Source organism: Gallus gallus, chromosome 2 (assembly GCF_016699485.2).
Source record: "Gallus gallus isolate bGalGal1 chromosome 2, bGalGal1.mat.broiler.GRCg7b, whole genome shotgun sequence".
Classification (NCBI taxonomy): domain Eukaryota; kingdom Metazoa; phylum Chordata; class Aves; order Galliformes; family Phasianidae; genus Gallus; species Gallus gallus.
Window position 1 is genome coordinate 44,544,566 of NC_052533.1, and position 20,316 is coordinate 44,564,881.

The window sequence follows — 20,316 nt, forward strand, 5'->3', positions numbered from 1 at the left end:
CCTGAAGATGACTCTGGAAGTCGTTTCAGAGTGCCTCAAAAGACGACAATAATACTTCTGACTTGTACTACGACACTGCTGCTTGAGACAGTGCGTTGTCATCTTTCTGGTAAAGAAAAACCTTTTTCATCTGTCTGAGTAAGTTTTCTTATCGGCAGATCGGAGCTGAGACACAGGGATGAAGTACAACATGGCACACAGTAAGACAAAGCAGCTACTCATTGGTCTGACGCTGTATTTAGAGTCTTTTATCTTTACTTAATAGTGCCGGAAGCCCTTAGCAGCTCTACGCTTGGACATGCTTCTTTCCCAAACCACAGGTTGAAGATACCCAGAGCAAAGCATATATCTGACAGGCAGGGCTCTATTTACAGATGCTCCTCCACCTCAGTTCTCGCATGGAACAAACACAGCTACCAATACAGCGGCAGCCCATACAGACATTAGGGATTTCGGTTGGTTGGTTGCGGGCAGGGATGTCTATTCAATAAGAAAATGGTAATTTCAAGTAGCTCCACTGAAAGATTGACCTGAACTCATAATTAAACATTAAGTTCCCATCTGTGTTGAAACAAGAGCTATCTCCTAGGGAAACAACATTAAAGCCATAAGAGAGTAACAAACACAGTGGCTGTCTGTCCTTGTCCAAGCTGCACCAATTTTAGTTCAGCTGCACAGAAAATGACAGCAAAACGTAACTAAAGATGGCTGTGAATTTAAGTCTTTAATTTCCAGCTAGCTTTCTGCATGCATCTCGTTAATGTATCCTGTGTGTATATAACACAGCATGGCTAACTTGGAAGCCCTTAAATGATCAGTTTAACTACAGTTAAGTTTTATCAACAGACTGAAAAATGGAGGATTCAACCTTGAGAGGTTTTAAGGTCAACAGACAAACCGCGCGCTTCTGAATACATCTTCCTATGGCTTCACTGCACATCAGGAACAGAACTTCATCTTCTCACTGTTCTTCTTCCCCCCCCCCCACCCATCTTGTTTTACATTTCTCAGACACAAAAACAGTATGTTAAGGGACCCTCTGTTCCATACCGTATATTGCACCATTGCTGCTATCACCGTTGCCTGCATCTTGTCTTTCCAGTTGTATGCTCCTTACTGGCTCCTGACAGACGTAGATGGTCAAACGGGGCCTCACAGACCTGCAAGGCAAACAGACCACATTTACAGAAATGCCTCCCTGCCCTGGAAGGACAAGAAGTCATTTGCCACAAGTGTAAGTTTGTTACGCCAACAGTACACTTGAAATGCTCCTATGAAGGTTCACAGTAGTGACTGCCCATTTCAGTCACAATCAGGACAGATCAACCAAGACGCTGTCTGTGTTGGCAGTCAATACCTGTAACACCCAAAAGCCTCAGGCTGTTCTTAGCTCACTTACACGTGCTGCTCTGTGTTGTGGCAACAGATTCACATGTACAGGAAGCTAGCAGCGTGCAGCACCACCGGTGCCCAGCCCTACAAGTCACCACCGAGCCCACTGCTGCCTACAGCTCAGCAGGGCCGCTGAGGGCAGGCACCACAGGAACCTCTATCTGACTGCTGCCAGCCCTGGGGCAGCACTCAGGGCCCATCCAGCTGCTGAATCCTCACTCCCTGCATCTCCACGTTCTAGGGAGCAGCAGAACAAAGTCTCCGTGTTTTACCTGGATTTCAGTGCATTATAGAGCCGAATTCCATCGGCTGGACCACAGATTTGTACCAGATCTTCTCTTGTCAACTTTAATAAATCAGCACCTGGAGAAACAAGTGAGGATTTTAGTAAGTTTATTCTTGCATATTTATGATTTTTTAGAAGAAACTGTATGTTTGTTTAAACCAAGAGTAACAGAGCCCACTCGCTCCTAGGCAGTAGCCAGCACTACGAAGCAATGAGCAGCTTTCCACAGGGTTACATGCTGGTGTACACATCTCCTAACAACTACAAACTCTACAAGGCAATTTTAGTAGAGACAAGTGACTGTTTTATATCCAGACAGTGACTCAGATACATACATGAGCCTATTTTAGACACGTGCAAACACAGAGAGCAACGGGATGTGATAGTTTCTCACATGCAGTAACCCTCACCAAATCATCCCTCGTCCAAATCATCCCCACTAAAACATCACACCCTCTATATTCTCAAGTTAACACACTGTACCCAGATATAGCAGATGCTGCTAAAGGCTGCCATAACTAAATCAGCACAGCCCAGTCTGTAAGTTGGCAGCCTGCAGAGTGAATCCAGGTCAGTGGGATAGTTCCATACAAGAGCAGCTGTTTTGTTTTTTAAAGTGATCCCGGGAGTAAGTGAGCTGTGACACCAACTGCTTCCCAGAGCATTTACTTTAGAAAAGGAAGCTTCAGTGAAGGATACCAATCAGTTCCAAACACAAAATGGAAGGGTATTTCTTAGAAATGGCATGGGTGTCAACAACAAAAACAGAAGTCTGAAAAATCAGTAGCTGTAATCGATGAGTGGGAGGACAGAAAAAGATGGCCTTTATGTATGGAAACAATCCACAGATGATCTAGGAATGCACAGATAAAAGCCAGCAAGAATTATTTGCCATCACTGCCCATAAATACTGTCATAAAAAACCAACCTGAAGTAGTACAATAAAAGCTACACTACATCTTTTGCTTCAGAGGAAATCTGTCAGACAGTATTAGGCTGCTGTGAACATATGAAGACTACCAGGAAAAAGAAGAACTGATTTGAAACTTTTCCAAGGATCTTCGTCTAAGTAAACTGAGCACTTAATAAGCAAATCACACATAAGAAGTAAATGAGCCACGATAAATATTGGTGCCACATTATTTTTACAGAGTCATTTCCCACACAAAACTTGCTCAGTAACACAAAGATAAATAAAAAAGAAGTTATCAATACCTGAGAAATTTGAAAAAAGCCTTGTATAGGTAGAGAACCTATGCTTGAGCAACCACTGCTGCGTTTCCTGGATTGTGGCTGAAGGATGAAGCTGCTATAAGAAACAAGGCTGGACATGAACATTTGTATGTAGAAAAACAAAACAAAAGAACAGCAACAAAAAAAAAGAAGCACACCCCAAAATACTGAAGCCTCCCTTGGTTAAATGCTTTCCATCAACTGGTATTAATGCCAAAGCATAAATAAATCAAAGGTATGTCTTTGTGCAAATGCAGCCACAATCAGTACTAGGAAGCAAACACTTACGTCTCCAGACCCTTGAGAGGTTCCATCTCCTTGATGATTTGGGGAGGAAGAATTGCTACAGGGGAAGAAAAAAAAAGTATTAACATATACTCTGCATATGCTGAAACTCAATGAACTTATATCTGACAGAAAGACCGTCACACCGCGATACACCATCATCCAGTTCCTAACCTCTGTATACCTTATCAACTGCAGAAGCAGCTTTGCCAGCAGTCATGGGAGGACACACAGATGTTTGACACACAGATGTCTGTCTGTCTTAAAGGGTGACTGCAGAAGAGGCAGTAAAATAGGAGGCTTACAGAAGTATACAGACAATACCAATGTGAATTATTCCTTGATCACCCGAGATTAATTGCAATAGCCTAATTAACGTCTCAATGGGACATGTTTTTACTAAGACAATTTCTGTTAAAAAGCTCGTGAAGATCTTTTGTGTCTCTCTCACAAATTATGTGAGCTGTGTGAGGGGAAGGGAGAGCGTTCTTAATGAAAAAAGAAGCTAAATAGTTTGTAAACACTGACAGGGATTAAATGAGAATCATTACAAGGTTACGTGTTTGCTATATGCCAAAGGACAAGAAGAAAAATTTCCAATATTCTTTAGGTAGGAAGACAAATGTTGAAGCAAACAGAAATTACATTATAAACACGTGATACAAGCACATGTCAGACTCTCAAATAAATACATAGGTCAAAACAAAACACTCTCATCCCCCAATGAAATCAGAAAGCAGTAGCAAGATTCTAGATTTACTCAGAAGGCACTTCTGAATATACCTGATTTATACGTGCAATCTTTAGTGTGGCAACAGAAAGGGAAGTTACCTGTCTGGGACACTGTAGGTATTGTGCTGAGCAGAGGTAAAAGTTGGAGCAGGAGTAGGACTATTGTTCACAAATGTCGTAGGAGTATCAGGCCACGGTGAGCACTGAAGGTAAAGAATTCAAACTCAGTTTCTCTTAACAACACATTTTTTTACTTTCATGCATAATTCTTCTACTTAGATCCGAGGTGGGGGTTTTTCCATACTGAATTTTGATCTGCAATTCCAAATACATATTCCCTCCATCCCATACGTGACATGCAGATACTCCCAGCCAAAGGCAGCGTTTCCCTGTTCTTTCTGGAAGCTGCTACTTGCACCTTCACAGTTAACAATGAAGGTATCAGTGATGGAACTGACAGAGAACCTGTACAGATTACTCCGTTTAAAACCAACCAACCCCAAGCCATCTGCTCAGAGAACTTCCTTCATCCTTGCATGAACGGGCTGCTTCACTGCAGGTATAAAACAGGTGTTCAGCAGCAGTAAGGAAAGATGTGAAGCTAGATTTCACATTGCCGGTCAATCTAACATAGCCGCCCTGGCAGCAATTAAATACAGCCTGAGTTCTGTTAAATGAAAACTGTTATTAATTTATTATAGGACTAAAAACTGTGCTGTATGTACTGCCTTTCCTAAGTTGCTTGGTAAGCTGGAATTGTTACGCACAAATTTATGTCATCACAAGAGTATGATGAGCCAGCTATCCAGCTTAGTCAAAGCCTTTTCTGGCTTATTTGGTAAACTATCATGATAAAAGCCTTTCAAAATTATACTAGCTTGTAGTGTTCCCAGCACCACTGCAAATTCATCATTTTAAGTAAAAATGAGAACCGGGCAGACTTGGTATGTTATAGGACAGCATTAGAACAAGCAAGCTGCCCAAGATAAAGCAAGCTCACACCATACCTGACCACCAACATTTCTGATCTGCGCATCATGCACCAGTAAAGAAATTTCCACAGTTTTATCAGAGTGTTGCATGGGGAAAGGAGCCAGAAACAAGCATGACTCAATGGAAACTTGTTTCAATGATTCTCCCTTAAAAGATCCCCCAGCTTGTGGAAGGGAAACCATAAATAAGTGCAATAGTGGCTGTAACTGTTAACAGCATTTCTGTGCTGGACTCCACTCTGCACTTGTCACCGTAAGACAACAAGCTCTAGGGCATGGTGCATACATGTAACTCAGTTACATGCCAATAGCCTGGAAACTAGGAAATTCTTTGTGAATTATTTCAAGTCAGTATATTTACTAGCCACTGCATACATGCTGTCGCTGATCACACAGTCAAAGCCAACCTCTAGGCTATGACCAGGGCCAGCCACACAAAGATCTTCAGGCATTACCCACTCTTCCTCCTACGCTGTATGTTGCCTGCTGTTGTTCCTGGTCAAGCTAAGTTTAAAGTTCACCTCAAAGAATGATGCGCCCCAGAGGCATAATTTTAAACAAAAGCTCAACGCAGTAACATTAGCTGTTTTTCTAAAATATTTTTGAAGCCAAATACATTTTCCTTAATTTTCTGAGACTCCCCAACTAAAGTTTAATGCAAAATGTTTATCTGAACACACAGACGCAACCTGCACATCCTCAGCCACTACTCCACTTAATATTCAGTTCTGCAAGCATTTCCTTTGAGGGGCAGAAGAATGCACTGGGGGCAGAAGAGGCTTTGAACCAAGGCATGTACTGCTGCTCGTATTTCTTTCGATCAAACTCAGCTGAAGTTTTCACAACAAAGCTCTGAGTTTAAAGAAAGAAAGGAGCAGATTTGAGATATTTCAGGAAAAGAAAACCCCAACCAAAAGCAAGCAGCCTTTCTTCTCATGAAAACGTACTTCAGTCCTATTCAAAGCCAACAAACAGCAACAGTAGCAGCACTACGTAATACCGATCCCGCAATGTGGCCATTGGCTCAGTTCTACTTCCTTCTGTCACATAGGTTGCGGAGGGCAGGGATGAGCATTTGAACACTGAGATACCTAATTTTGAATGGTCCAAGGTAGAAAAAAAGCCTAGCACGAAACCTAGAAATGGCTTTGGCACACATTCTTCCAGCGTCTTCTAGCAATTAATCTGATCTGCTTAAGCTTTCAAAATCACACAACTGTCCCACACTGCATAAACCTATCAGGTCAGAAAAAAGGTTTAGACAAAATTCTGGGCATCAAGTCCACAAAGACTCAGCTGGCTGGAGCCTTTCTAACACCCCACATGACAATTCCAGACCCTGGGGAGTGGATCACAGACAGCAGCTGGACTTCCCTGCTGCTGCAGGCTCTCCCCAGTCAGCAGTCAGTGCCACTGCACTGCACTTACAGACTTGTGGTGACTCAGCATGGGATTTTGTACATTCTTACACCCACAACTGAGCTAACCAAAGGCCATCCAATAAGCTACTGATGTTAACACAGAAATCCCTGGCCACTGGACATAAACTTTGAAAAAAGAAAAACATCACTCCATCACAAGGATGAATCCAAGTGTGTCAAAAGCCATCAGAGAACAGAAGAAACACCAGTGTCTATGCAACAACCAGCAAAAATACACACTGGTTAATTTTACAGGTCTCAGCACTAAGTGCTCATTATTTCTGAACACTGACTAATTCTTGATAGGGAGAAAATTATTCTGGCTTCCTATCTTTAACATACTGCTGTGTGGGGTATGAATGAAGTTATAAACTTTTGATCAAAGGTTTCACTGAGTTAAAATGGAAGACAGAAAATCTTTCTTTGCATGTATCAAAGAATGAATCATAGAAAGGCCTGGGCTGAAAAGGACCACAATGATCATGTAGTTTCAACCCCCCTGCTATGTGCAGGGTCACCAACCACCAGACCAGGCTGCCCAGAGCCACATCCAGCCTGGCCTCGAATGCCTCCAGGGATGGGGCATCCACAACCTCCTTGGGCAACCTGTTCCAGTGTGTCACCACCCTCTGAGTGAAAAACTTCCTTCTAATATCCAACCTAAACCACCCCTGTCCCAGTTTAAAACCATTCCCCCTTGTCCTATCACTATCCACCCTCATAAACAACCATGACCATTCCTGTTTATATGCTCCCTTCAAGTACTGGAAGGCTGCAATGAGGTCTCCCCAGAACCACCTCTTCTCCATACTAAACAAACCCAGTACCCTCAACCACTCCTCACAGGAGAGGTGCTCCAGCCCTCTGATCATCTTAGTGGCCCTCCTCTGGACCCGCTCCAAGAGCTCCATGTCCTTCCTGTACTGGGGGCCCCAGGCCTGGACACAGTACTCCAGATGGGGCCTTCCAAGAGCAGAGTAGAGGGGCACAATCACCTCCGTCTCCCTGCTGGCCACCCCTTTTTTAATGCAGCCCAGAACACAGTTGGCCTTATGCAGAGCTTCTTCCAAGAACCTATAAAGGATTCTTGCCCCATGCAGCTGCAGACCCTTTCTTGTCTGAAGTGGAAAACTTCTACTCATACAGACTTGATTATTCTGAATGTAGCAGAAGTTAATCCCCAAACATTACATATACATACATTACATATCCTGTACATACAATGCTACTGCTATATGACATACAGATGTAAGGAGAAACAAATGTAAGAAATACTGTATGCATACGTTGCTAAATCATTTTGCCCCAGCTCCACTTGCTGGCTCTTCTAGCCTCTAAGTTTCATATTCTAAATTTAAGTCACTTGTAGAATAGACGTAACTTCTGCAGCAGCAAACTTTCATAACCAAAACATAAGGCTCCAATTTATTTTAAGGTCTATACCTGGAAGTTTTCTAACTTCCATCTGTGCCTTATAGTCAACCCCATCCATTAAAAAAAATCCCAACAGGACTAAGCTTAATCAAATGGTAGTTTTAGGGCTGTGGCACATAAAGCACGATATCCAAATATAACAGTCAACCAAGACACTTTTTGCTTTGTTGCCTCATCAAATTCAAAGCAGGAAAAAGAAAGCATTGGTTGTTTTTCCTTTTCCTCCCTAGATAAGATCTAGCTTCTGTATATTTGAAAGACAAATAGTGTGCATCTTTCATTTGATGGCCCTTGGAAAGTCACCTGTCTGCTCTGAAGCCCAGGAGGCAGTGTTATGTTTGCAGCCTATTATAATACTGAGAGAAATACTGCAGAAATTGTGGTGGATACACTGCATTCTAAAACACAAGGTTGGAAAAAAAGGCAATGATGGAAAGGCACGCTTACATGGCATTCTTGGAAAAATGAATGAGAAAGGAGAGTGACTTGAAAACAACCCAGGTTCTTAGCAAAGAAGAGCAGAGTCCTTAAGGTGGACCTGAAAGCCCCACACCCACAGACAGGAGCAGGTAAATTCAGACAGCTCAGCGCTCACGGCTGTTGGGGAGTGGAGGAAGGAAGTACCTGAAGAACCCATCTAAATAATACCTGATCCCTCCCTGGTTACAAACAAGAGGCACACACCGAAGTGAACCCTACGCATCATTTTAATACATCATAGATGCAAAAGTAATGTCTGAGGGACAACAGTCAGGCAGTCCCTGCCTCAGTGCCGCTGGAAAGGTAATCACACTATTTCTGTTCAAACAACAGTCCAATAATTGCTTTCCACAGCCAGACAATAAACAGACATTTCAACTTTGCCAAATGGAAGATGCAGGATGGCTTCTTATCTTAACCATTGCCAAGGTCTCACTGCTATTTGCCTTTAGGAAATCTAATGCTTAACCCTCGACAGGAAGAACAAGAAGGATTTTAGCTTCAGTCTGAGGGGCACACATACACACAATGCGAAGCTGTGCTGACTGTTCTGAACTGCATTAAGCCTGCTTGGAGCACAGTATGTAGATGGCTAAGGGAAAAATCAGTAAATAACGATCAACCATGTGCAACACCGCATGCCACTTGAAAATACTGATGTACATGGAAATTCATATTGAATGTAAATAAAATACGGGACAAAACATTTTCACTACATTTCACTGTTCTTATTTCCACTGAGCACACACATACAGGAAAGCAAAACGCTATTTCATGTAAAATTGGACAAACTTAAAGCTCTTTACTTTTGAAAGTTATACAGTCCCTTTGCAACAGTTTATCTTAAGTGTTAGATTTAGGAAGTATTCCTTTGCTAAGAACAAAGATGGAGCAATTGGTATACGTAAAAGCAGATCAAGTTAAGGCACAGCAATCAAAATATTTTTGCTTTATGTTACGGAAGTTTCTCCTATATCTAACACTGCACAAGGTATCTTGCACAATGAAAAGGTAAGCAGAAGTCCCTTACACTGCCTCGCTTTGCCAGAGAATCACCGTAGTCTGCTGGCAAAGTCCGCTTGCTGGACTTTTTCTGCTCATGTTCAACTGCATCTTCAATTATAGGCTCAAGCCTCATCTGGACAAACACCAAAGATTTGGATCAATTTCTTTTCATTATACAGTGAGGAAAGATCTAAAAGCCTTTTAAAGTTTCTGAAATTCTTTAGAAAACTCTATAGAACTCGCTGGTGCTTAAATAAAAGAAAATGCAAAAACCTACTGAGGCTCTGGCCTTAAATTCAACAACGTCCAAAACAAAAAAACAACCCCGCAGTCTGAAGTGAAATCTTAGATGATTAAATTCTAGATTCCCCCCTCTGTTTTAATTGTTGGTGTGTTGTTTTTTCCAGCCTTTTCAGCTGCAAGGGTTTTAGATTCGTATCAAAAGGCTTGCTCTTGGGTTCAGTACAGTCAGCCAAATAGCCTTCTGTGTTAGTGTGCATTAATACAAGCACCTACCATCTAAATGAGGTTTACTAAACAGGATCTTTAAATTTGATGTTGCTGTCCACTGGACGAGTCTGCCAAATAAAAGCCTACCTTTGCGTGGAACTAATTCTTCCCCAACCCTTTCAAGACTATACCCATGTATTTCTTCCTCAGCAAACAGAAGCAAATCTGCTTTGTTACCTCTGTGAGAATGGTGGTGTCATAGGAAGGCTGATACTTTTCCTTCTCATGCGCAGTTCGCTTTTCCATCTTTTCTCTGTCTGTTTTCTGTTTCCTGTCTGCTCCTTTTGGCTAAAAATGAACAGTTACATGAACACAGAGCAGAAGGAAAACAGCGTTATAGCTGAAGTCTGATTTCACAAGTCAAGCAGTAACATAAAGATGTCCCCCATCTTTATAAGAGCTTTTGAGTGACTCATTAAATATCTGCTTTCCATCCTTACCTTAAAAACTTTAATTTGACAGCTGGCTGAATGCAGATGATCTGTATATTCTCCATTTTCAGTCTGTTTGAAAGTGTCCACCTGAATCCTAAAAGGAACTCCTTTTTCTCCTCCATGTTTACGAGGGGTAAATTCAGTGCTGATACAATGTACCTAAAAAAAAAAAATAGAACAAATAACGTTCTCTGAAGTATTCTACACATGATTTTCACTAAGTGTTATCCACACAAGTATATTTTTAAGGGCAAGCAACAAATGACCCAGCGTATCTGAGGACCAAGCTGCATAACTAACTTATATTTTCCTGCTCACATGCAAATGAAGCTGAAAACATTATACTTAAGCTGACAGGGAAGAAGGGAAACAAGCACATGTGAGACCAAAGTCTCTCCGAAACCCACAATTCATTACAGATTCCAACTAACTGAGAATTTACTGTACACTGTCATATTTTAAGAAAAATGTATGAGCGTGGCAACTTTATCTATCATGAATATAGCAAAACCTTTTTCAAGATATTTTTGTTCAGTGTATTGTAGCTAGAATAAACTTGAGTGTTACTTGTAAAGTATTACCAAAGCTATAGAAAGACTCTGGTTTGGAAGAGTTTTTAATCTCATGTGAAAACGGGATATTTTCAAATACCACCTTCACATAAAAGGCAACAGACTTTTTTGGAAAGTACACCTTTTTACTAGCTAGAAACATCTTCCAAAGGTATCTAATGAGAAAATAAGTCAAAACTATGAGTTATAATAAATCTTACTGGGTAACACTATCAGTTTTTCTGCTTGCCTCTGAAATACAAAGCAGATTAAGTACAAGGGACAATCACATCCCTTGCACTGCCAATGACTAAGTACAAAACCATCTATTTCCTATGGCCATCAGCAACAGAGAACAACAGACTGGAAACTGAGGTGCAGCCAGTATAGCTACGCTGTGATCACCAGCCTTTAGAGCAAGTGAGTTATACTTGGATAGTAAGAATCAGTTCAGTTTTCGGTCAGTCAGCTATCATTTCTTCTAAGGAGTGCATAAACAACAATATTAAATGGTTTGCTTTACACTCCTTCAAGAATGACATTATATAATTGTGTAATTCTTACTAGAAAAAAAAAAATGTCTTTGCACTAGATCAAAGTTCATTTACTGACAGTGCTGTGTTTAACCTACGGCAGTTTCAGTAAGGAACGATGCTACTTCAAACTTTATACTTTTCTCACAGTAAAAACAGATCTGAGGCCAAACCAAGCTAGAAATTGTAATGCAAAACTGAACATTCTATCTAAATAATTTGCAAAGATAGCAACGTTCAATTGGCCTACATATCAAATAAGAAAAAATAAATAATAGAAATCCTGCTACACAGACGCCAACTGATATAAGAAATTGCTTTGAATATCTCATCTGAAAGCTTCATCCAGGGTCTCTCAAATAAAATAACGTCATAGCGCCATTATGTAGGATAGCTAAATTCAAACACTCCATATGACGAAATATTTTAACCAGGAACTCTTTTTTCAAAGAGGTTTTTGAAAAATCTCTTAACAACTACTTTTATAAGATCAAATTAAGTTGAAAAACCTAACAAGGAACCCTTATATAACTAACAGTTGCTGTGATCCTGTGCTTCTTAGAAAGCTGACATTTCTTGGCCACCTCAAATGTTAGAAACCAAGGAACTTCCTAGTGCAAACCTACTACTGTTTGTGACCTGAAAGGCATCAAACACAAACATCCAGTCAAGTAAAGTTTCAAACCTGAATAAAAGCAGATGTACATTTTGTTGGATCCCACAAAAATTCAACTGCATTGAGCTGGCTTGGATTTGTCTTGATATCAATGACTCCAACAGACATTGGAATATCTACATTAAAATAAGTAATATATATTTTTAAATGATCATATTCCAAGAAAACAACAGGAATACATTTTAATATCAGGTTACACGAGCACATATGGGCACAGGGAGAAAACGTGGGCTGCCACAAACAGTTTTTTAGGACAGCTCTGAACAACCTTAGTAGGCTCAACATGCAAAGTACTCTGTGCATGTAGGTGTTTTTTGATTTCCCCCCTCCTCCCCACCACAGACACAGGGCTTATGAAACAAAAACTATAAAGCTACGCAAAATAAAGAAGTCACGTTGGTGCCACTTCCACAATCTACCAGAGAAAGTGATTTTTTTCCCCGTGTTCTCCTAATTACTATAACATTTAGGAATCAAAATTACAAAGAGTAATAGATGTATAAAGATGTAGAGTTGCCACCTTACTCAGCAGCACTTCAAGGTTTTAAAGGAGCGTGAAAGTGAAAGAACATTTCTGTTCAAGATCCACTATGACCGAGTGGCACACAGAACACTGCACTGTGTTTTTCATCGGTTAGCATAAATGTTAGCATAAATAGGATCATGATCGATTTAAATGCGAGTATTTAATCTAATATTATGCCAACAGATAGAAACAATTATACCTAAGTCAAGAAGTCTGTCCCCAGGGCGATTCCACTTCCACCCTTCTAGCTGCTGGTGTTCGGTATACTGCAACCTTCTGTCATGGAACACAACCCTTATAATACTCTAATAAAGAAGAGAACAGTAATCTGATGAGGCACAATGTTATTACATGCCTAGAAACAGCCTGAAGACAAAGCACTACAGCATTCCAAAATAGCCATGCAGCTGACAAATACAGATTTACAGAGAAATTAAAGAAGAAAAACCTTGGTAACCACCAGTATCCCCAAATAATCCAGAATGCCGAAATAAAACTGAACAGAAGGAAACAGCTGAAAATGTGGTAAAAATGGAAAAAGAGATTCACAAATTCTTTCTTCTAAAGGTCACGATAAATTACGTGCAGCAAAGAGAGCAACACTGGCAGCACAGCATCAACAGTGCGTAGGCTGCACAACCTTGTTTTAGAAAGAAAACACAAAACCATCATTTGTTTTGAAATGCAGGGAATACAGTTTCACCATTTCATTTCTTTCCATTGGAAGTTTTGTGAATTACTGTAGAAAGTTTTAAGAAATGAGATGACTAATTCCTCCCAGTACTTGTGAACAGATTTACATTAAAGCTATTATTTAGTTAACGATAAGTAGTAATAAACAAATTCTAAACTATTCCAGATATCCTACCTGAAATATTTATCTAACACTCTAGGATTTGATTAACTGTATTCATCTGGAAGCAACTATCCAGCAGCACCTATTCTTGTGAGCAGTTCTGTTGCAGCTGTGCTCCAAGCCATAGTAAAGAAATGTCTGTTCTGCTGCATGAACGCACACACAAAGCAATTTGTAATACAGAGAAAACAAATATACTGTACGGTCTACGGTCATTAATTGTGAATGGAAGTGCTAAAAACAAAATAAAACCAAGGGCTGCTAAATGCAGCACCTCTTCAAGCTATACAACATTTCCTTGGTTTCACATCAAAGGTAGCAGCCCATGTTCTCATGCATAGGCACCAACACACCAACCCTTTTGTGCTGCACTAGTTGACAAGCATCAAACTTCAAAATATCCACTAATTCATCAGTGTGAAACACCCTCTCTGTTAATGTACTAAGATCCTGGTATTTCAGTTTCCAAAGTGGAGGTTATGTTGATGTAGCAACACAATAGCTTGCTACAATAAAGTTTAGTTTATAAAACTTTCCCATTGCTTTGTCTCATCCTACCTACCAAACGGCTCATAACCAATATATGATTCCATAAAACTGCAGCAGAGCACTCTCCAAAGCTACAACAAAGTAGAATCTCATGGGGCAAAATATGCAACATGCTTATTATAGCAAGTCAAAATGCCTGGCTGTAAAGATTTAATTGCAGAACTCCCGAAGCCAAATGTTATGCTTGTGCTTAACGCTTCTTCAAATTATCTCTGAACATGCATCCCACAGACAAGTAAGAACAAAGCCCAGGACTATACAGGCCAGCCAAATTGCTCAAATGACACAGCCCAAAGCTGACAGGTAAAGATTCAGCCTCCCACAGGCACGCCGTTCTGGTTTAATTTCTCAGTACTGCTGTCGAAGTAACTTAAATTTTTCCTCCTTCTCCAAATACAAAACATGAGTAAGATTTTCCTGGAAGATTCGATAAAAATTGCAAAGAGAAAAATCCAGTCTCCCACCACCGCTAGGCCATTCTCTCAATAATATGTACCATGAATAGGGCACTTTTCATTCTGCCTCGCTCTCCTACTTTGTGCACCGTGTCAGATTCAACATACCTTCCGCTAATACTAAAGCATAACGAAACAAACACAGAATTAGAGCAGGAGTGCAACTATGGAACAAAGTGCTTGATGAGCAGCAGAATTACAGAGGTACGCTTTCCTAGGGATTTATGGGATGGGATGGCTCAGAAGACACTGGACATGCATCTATAGTCATCTACGTACCTTAAAGCTTCACATGAAAAAAATCTGTCTTCACTACACTCTAGCACACTATAGGTAGTATTTTCTTTTTTTTAGTATCACTGGTCAGCTATCATTCAACAAGTATTGAGTGGCAGCAGAAATCTATGAAATATACAGCCTCTGGGCTGGATTTGTCTCACCTAACTTTAGATACCTGAGTTCAATGCACATTTAACGGAGATTCGTCTCATCTTACAACAGATCAGACTGCAGACCTCGCAAAGGCTAAATGAAGTGACAGGGTCACCTTTAGTTAGCTAAGGTTCCATGAAATGAACTCATTCATAAATAGGAAAATGGATATGTGTATATATTCCTTTAACTTGTAGTAAATTCAAAATAAACAAAACAACAAAATGAAGCATTAGGTTTCACTGCGTCTACTCTCTTCAGTGGTCAGATCAGCTAGTCCATCTCCCTCCATGAAGTAATGAGCAACAAAAGGTTAAAAGCTACTCTTTTTCATATGCAAACAAACAGCAGAGGTTTGCTAGCAACACTGTTAGAGAACTGATGCTCACCTTCACCAGTTTGCCATTGATCTCTGGTATGTCTCCAGCTTTCCGATTATCTAGCATCCGTATCTCATAGGACTGACCTGTAAAGAAAAAACATGTCATCAACAGAACAGTCAGACCACAAAGCCATTTCGCGCTCAATGCGCTTAAAACCATGAATGGTTTTTATTTTGCTGTAACACAATCGGCTTATCGGGGTATACACTACACATGTACAGGCCAGCCTTCTTTACTCCAGCAACATTTGACTGTTGATGGCATAAAAAATATATATAAAAATTAAATGTACGTACTGAGGAGCTCAGAACCGGACACAGAACTTCAGGTCTGACCTCACCAGTTCTGAGTAGGAGGGAAGGATCTTGACCTGCCTTGACCCACTGACAATACTCTGCCTAATGCAGCCTACGACACCATTTGTTGCCTTTGCTGCAAAGACACATTGCTGGCCCACATTCAATTTGGTGTCCACCTGGACTCCCATCTCCTTTCCTGCCAAACTGCTCTCCAACTGGGTGGTCCCCAGCATGTACTGACGTATGCGGTTGCTCTTCCCCAGGTGCAGGATCTGGCACTTCTTGCTAAACTTCAGAAGGTTTCTGTCAGTTCAATTTTCCAGCCTGATGAAGCGCCTCAGGACGGCAGCACGACCTTCTGGTGTAACTGCCAACTTGCAGAGGCTGCACTCTGCCCCAGCCCCAAGATCACAGCCCAACACAGCTGCACACAGATCTCTAATTCATGTTACCTACTCCCCATGCTGCATGAGATAGTGCACATACACTTCAGAAAGGCAGCCCACCACACCAATTTCCCAGAAAGGATTTTGGGATTTTCCCATAATGGTGCTCTGCAAGCACTTCCTTCCTGACCTGCTCCATCTCTCCTAAGCAGTCCTTTGCATTCACAGAACTGCAAGCCTAGCTGCATCGTACAAATATACCCACAAACTTTCCCTCTAATAGGGATTCTCTTCCATACCATTACTGCTATTTGAGGATGTACATCTAGCTGAACAGCAACCAGCTTAGAACACTGTCCTATCACTCTGATATTCGCTCTCAATGGACTCATTTAACAGATCTTACAACTATAAACCTTGCAAACCCCTAACAACCGTTATCACTCCAAGATCTGAATTTCTGGCATCAGCTCTAGCTGAAAACCTCGTCGCTTAAAATACGCCATTAGCTACTCTCATTAAAATACTTACTGACAGAGAGTAAAGTCATGGCATACTTAGGTGTTCCCTTAGGAACATCATCATACCTTAACAGATACGGTAAACATTCCCTTTGGCTTCTGGTAGTCTCGATCCAGTACGATAAGATAACTGTGAAACTGAAGGGGGCACCAGGTCTCTATGGCACTCCCTACTTGCAATCCCCTTGAAAATGATTAAAGCAGGAGAGTGGTAACAGGGCTGAATTAGAAACCAGGTAATGGAAGTAACCAGGATTAAAATTGCTCATTTTCTAGAGAACTTATTCCAACTTATTATGCAGACATCTGTATCAGTACAACTCCAAAGTACTGTAAACTGCAACATGGGACTACAAAGATTAGATCTGTACTTTAAACTGACTTCTGTGTGAAATACATCATCTCCCAAAACTATCCCACGATTAATATATTAATACATAGGGCTTGTACTAACAGCTAGAAGATAAATTCAGTAACAAGTCCTAATCTGAGCAGTAAATGTTTTTCTGCCTGAAGTTTTGGCACAAAAGAGAAGTTGGACAACTGTCTGTTTCTGAATTTATTTAGAAAAAGTGTATACCAATGTCTATTTTTCAACATCAGCAAGTTACCTAGGACACTGCAAAACCACAAAACAACTATGCAAGAAATCTTTATATTAGCAAAGGTTTTCAAGGCCAGATGAAGCAATTACAGTTATTTCAGACAGTGGTAGTTAAATGGCAAGCTCTTCTCAGAAGGCAGAAGGCACTTTTTATTTCAGCTTGCTATCTTGTGCTGCTTCCCCAGTGCGCTGAGCTGACCTTCAAGCACTGTGTGGGCAGGGAGGATCCTGTCCCTGAAGAAAAAGTCTATTTCTACAGATACCAATTCTTTCTAAACAGGGCCTGCTGGTCCAGCACGCTGACGTAACTGTGCTGCTTACTCCTAAAGAGAGCACGCAGGGTATAAAAAGTGATTAAAAAAAGAGTAAGCCTGACTAAGCAAATTGCTGAACTATGCAATCATGTGCCTGTAAGAAACAACTAATTGCCTGAAGAACTTCCAATACTCTCACATTAGTAGACAAGTCAAGTAATGTTTAAGGTATATTTAGACAGACTTGCCGCTGCAAGATGAAGCGCTTGGCAACTTTATTCACATGGAAAGCTCAAAATGATTCCCTGTCACCACGTCATTATGAAATTAGATACAATCTGCTCTCCTTAAACAGATTTAAGGGGCCCAGCGTGCAGCGAAACATTTTCAGGTAGCGATGAAAATTCAGCAATGCGTGTTTTAATGTATGCCCCCTTACCTGCATACTAAGCACGTTGCTTAGAGAAGCACCTGAGCTAAAAAGATGAAATGCACCAAAACACAGTAGGACATGGAAAAAAAAATGGTGTATGTTTTTCTGTTCTGTTATGGTTCACGCAAACTGTGCTGAAGAACCATGCCTTCTAATTGCAGTGCTGTCTATTGAAAGACTTTTAGGTGCCAGTACACAAAGAAAAGGAAAAAGAAAAAAAAAAAAAATCAAACCCACAAAGGAACAGTGATCCTATAGTATTAGAGATGGAGTAAGGAGAGGGAAAGCATACAAAAGTTATCAATATAGTCCAAAAATTGTAACGTGATTTTGATTGCAGTTCAAAATACTAGGTGACTAAACTTAGGGCAGCAATGGCATTTCCAGAGGTGAAGGAGGTTTTGTCACACATTATTTTACTCAGTGGTCAGTGCTGTCTGTAGAAAGCAAGCCATACTGTCATACAAGTCAGACATAGGCTACAAAAAAACCCCAGCAAAACTCACAGGAGATATCCATCTACTTAATTTCAGATAAATGCAGACAAGACAAAAGTGAGAGACGTACAAGTGGTAACTACAAAGGTAGCTGCACTAAGTGTTTGTTTCAAACATGAGACATATAGCTATCCACTTACCACATGGACAACGCAAGATGGCTAACAAGTTATCCAGACTCACTTGTTCAAAATGTGAACAAATCTATCTTTGAAATTTACACCATAAGCTGCATTCACGGTAGTTATGCCTGCAACATATGCATACCAACCTTGATTCAAGTATGTAAGAGTTTCATCGTATAACTTTACTGCTGGAGATGTGGCAGCACACATAACATACTGGAAGGGTGGATGTTGGGCCTCATTTTCTGGTGGAAGGCTGGAATCTTCTTGTTTGAAAATAGGCAGTGCCAAAACATCACTGAAAAGAAAAAAACCACAGTAACTATGAGACTGTTGGCCCTCTCTTGCCTGAGATCTAAAAACAAAAAACAACTGAAAATCCTTCTCCCCATTTAATGGAATTTTATTTAACAGAGATTCTGCTGACATTGAATATTTTTCAGACTTAATTGTTATTTGGTTTTACCACGCTGAGTAGTACAGTAACGATTAAGCAGCAGACTCAAAAGGTACAGACAGCATATGCCATAATTTGCTTCGCTTACTGAATAAAAAAAGACTGGCAAAACCCCACGTTTCCAGTTTCTGAAGTCTAAGGAACAACCCATGCAGTCCACAGGCAGCAGTGAGAAACTGAACATCACCACAACCAATGACACACTTTGTACTTTCGATAGAATACTCCGTATACGCAGTACACTCATTTGTTGTCATTGTATACAGTAATAGGTCATCAGTCTTCAAAGAGACAAGTGAGTTCTACTCCAGGACAGTGGCCTTCTACCACTGAATTCCTGTTCATGATTAAATTCCAACCTGCAGACCCACGAAGCCTCTTTCGAAGATTAGTTTCTAAACTAAAGTAAGATTTCTCAGATCTCCGCTGTTCAGTTTTTAATCCAAACGTATCTCTTACGTTTCTTCCCCTTCCATTTATTACAAACATTAATTTAATACATTTTGCAAAAGAAATCTAAAGGTCTTATCCAAAATGCACTGCTACTTTCTTTGTACCCTGAAGTCTTTGAGGCAAGTTATGTTTTGTCACTGCTCATTGCTGTTACAGCCTGCTGTGTTGGTAGGGAATTCTCATGGAGGTTTTACAGTCCCTCCCTGAAGTAACAACTAGAATTTCAAAAAGCCATCCACGCAGGTTCCTTGGTTCCTTGCCATTAGGAGGGAAGCACAGGAGATGCTACGAAAGAAGGCACTAAGTCAGGAAGCTGTTCAAAAAAGCACTAAAAGCCTGCTGGCGTGATGTCAGCCCCCAAACCTGGAACCCAGAGGAGGCTGTATTCCTTAACAAAGATAAGAGCTCCTTTCTATAGACAAAAGCTACCACATATCCAGAGGCGGGAGAGAAAATGCCTTAGGTCAGTGGGCTACGATGTGAGGATAAGCGGGAAGAAGAGATGTGCTCCATGGCTGAGCAGAGGCAGCCCAACACAGGAGGGAGCTCTGCCACTAGCTGGGGAGAAGCACTGTCTCAAGATGGGACTTCAGCACCCGTGTTCGTGACACACTTTGGAATGCTGAACAGTTGTCAGTGCTTTTATGAAGAGGAACTTTAAAACGGGAAGAACATGGGAACAATTAAAGTGTTTAAAATACACACACATAAGAGCAGAAGTGCAATAAAAAAGGCATGCAAAGCATCTCACCAAATGAATAACCCACGGCTCCCAGTGCCTGCAGTACTTGCTTTCACGTAGCACAACACTAAAAAGCAAGTCTCTTGTAAAGCATCTTTCAAGCCCTCATCTGTAAACCACAGGTAGAAAATGAAAATGCATCTGGCCTACCTTAAGAATGCGTGCAGTGGTTAAGGAGCTAGTTAAGCTAACAGACGAGGCACTGGAAGCCAGCAAACACAAGCAGAGGACAAATTTAGCCAGCTTGAAATCTGCTTTATCTAATACTTGCAGAGTGGTGATGACTAACTAACTGCTACTGCAGAGGAAAGAAGACAACCTACTCCAACCCCACAATTTAGCTGTAAAGAGCACACAGAGCACATCCTTAAAAGCCACCA

General features: G+C 40.8%; 1 protein-coding gene across 5 annotated transcripts in view; it reads right to left on the reverse strand.

The window, feature by feature from the left end:
• UBP1 (upstream binding protein 1 (LBP-1a)) overlaps window positions 1–20,316 on the reverse strand; it is a 45,161-nt gene that overhangs the window by 3,050 nt on the left and 21,795 nt on the right. For 2 of the 5 annotated variants that reach the window (XM_004939488.4, XM_426018.8), the window contains 12 exons: window positions 18,431–18,582; window positions 15,172–15,248; window positions 12,690–12,795; window positions 11,974–12,080; window positions 10,211–10,363; window positions 9,948–10,058; window positions 9,286–9,393; window positions 4,028–4,131; window positions 3,200–3,254; window positions 2,894–2,987; window positions 1,665–1,755; window positions 1,051–1,160 (listed from right to left, as the gene is read on the reverse strand). In XM_004939488.4, the coding sequence (XP_004939545.1) occupies window positions 1,051–1,160; window positions 1,665–1,755; window positions 2,894–2,987; window positions 3,200–3,254; window positions 4,028–4,131; window positions 9,286–9,393; window positions 9,948–10,058; window positions 10,211–10,363; window positions 11,974–12,080; window positions 12,690–12,795; window positions 15,172–15,248; window positions 18,431–18,582 (1,268 nt within the window). The remainder of the gene's footprint in view (window positions 1–1,050; window positions 1,161–1,664; window positions 1,756–2,893; window positions 2,988–3,199; window positions 3,255–4,027; window positions 4,132–9,285; window positions 9,394–9,947; window positions 10,059–10,210; window positions 10,364–11,973; window positions 12,081–12,689; window positions 12,796–15,171; window positions 15,249–18,430; window positions 18,583–20,316) is intronic. The other 3 variants (XM_046938183.1, XM_003640723.6, XM_046938184.1) reach the window with 2 other exon arrangements.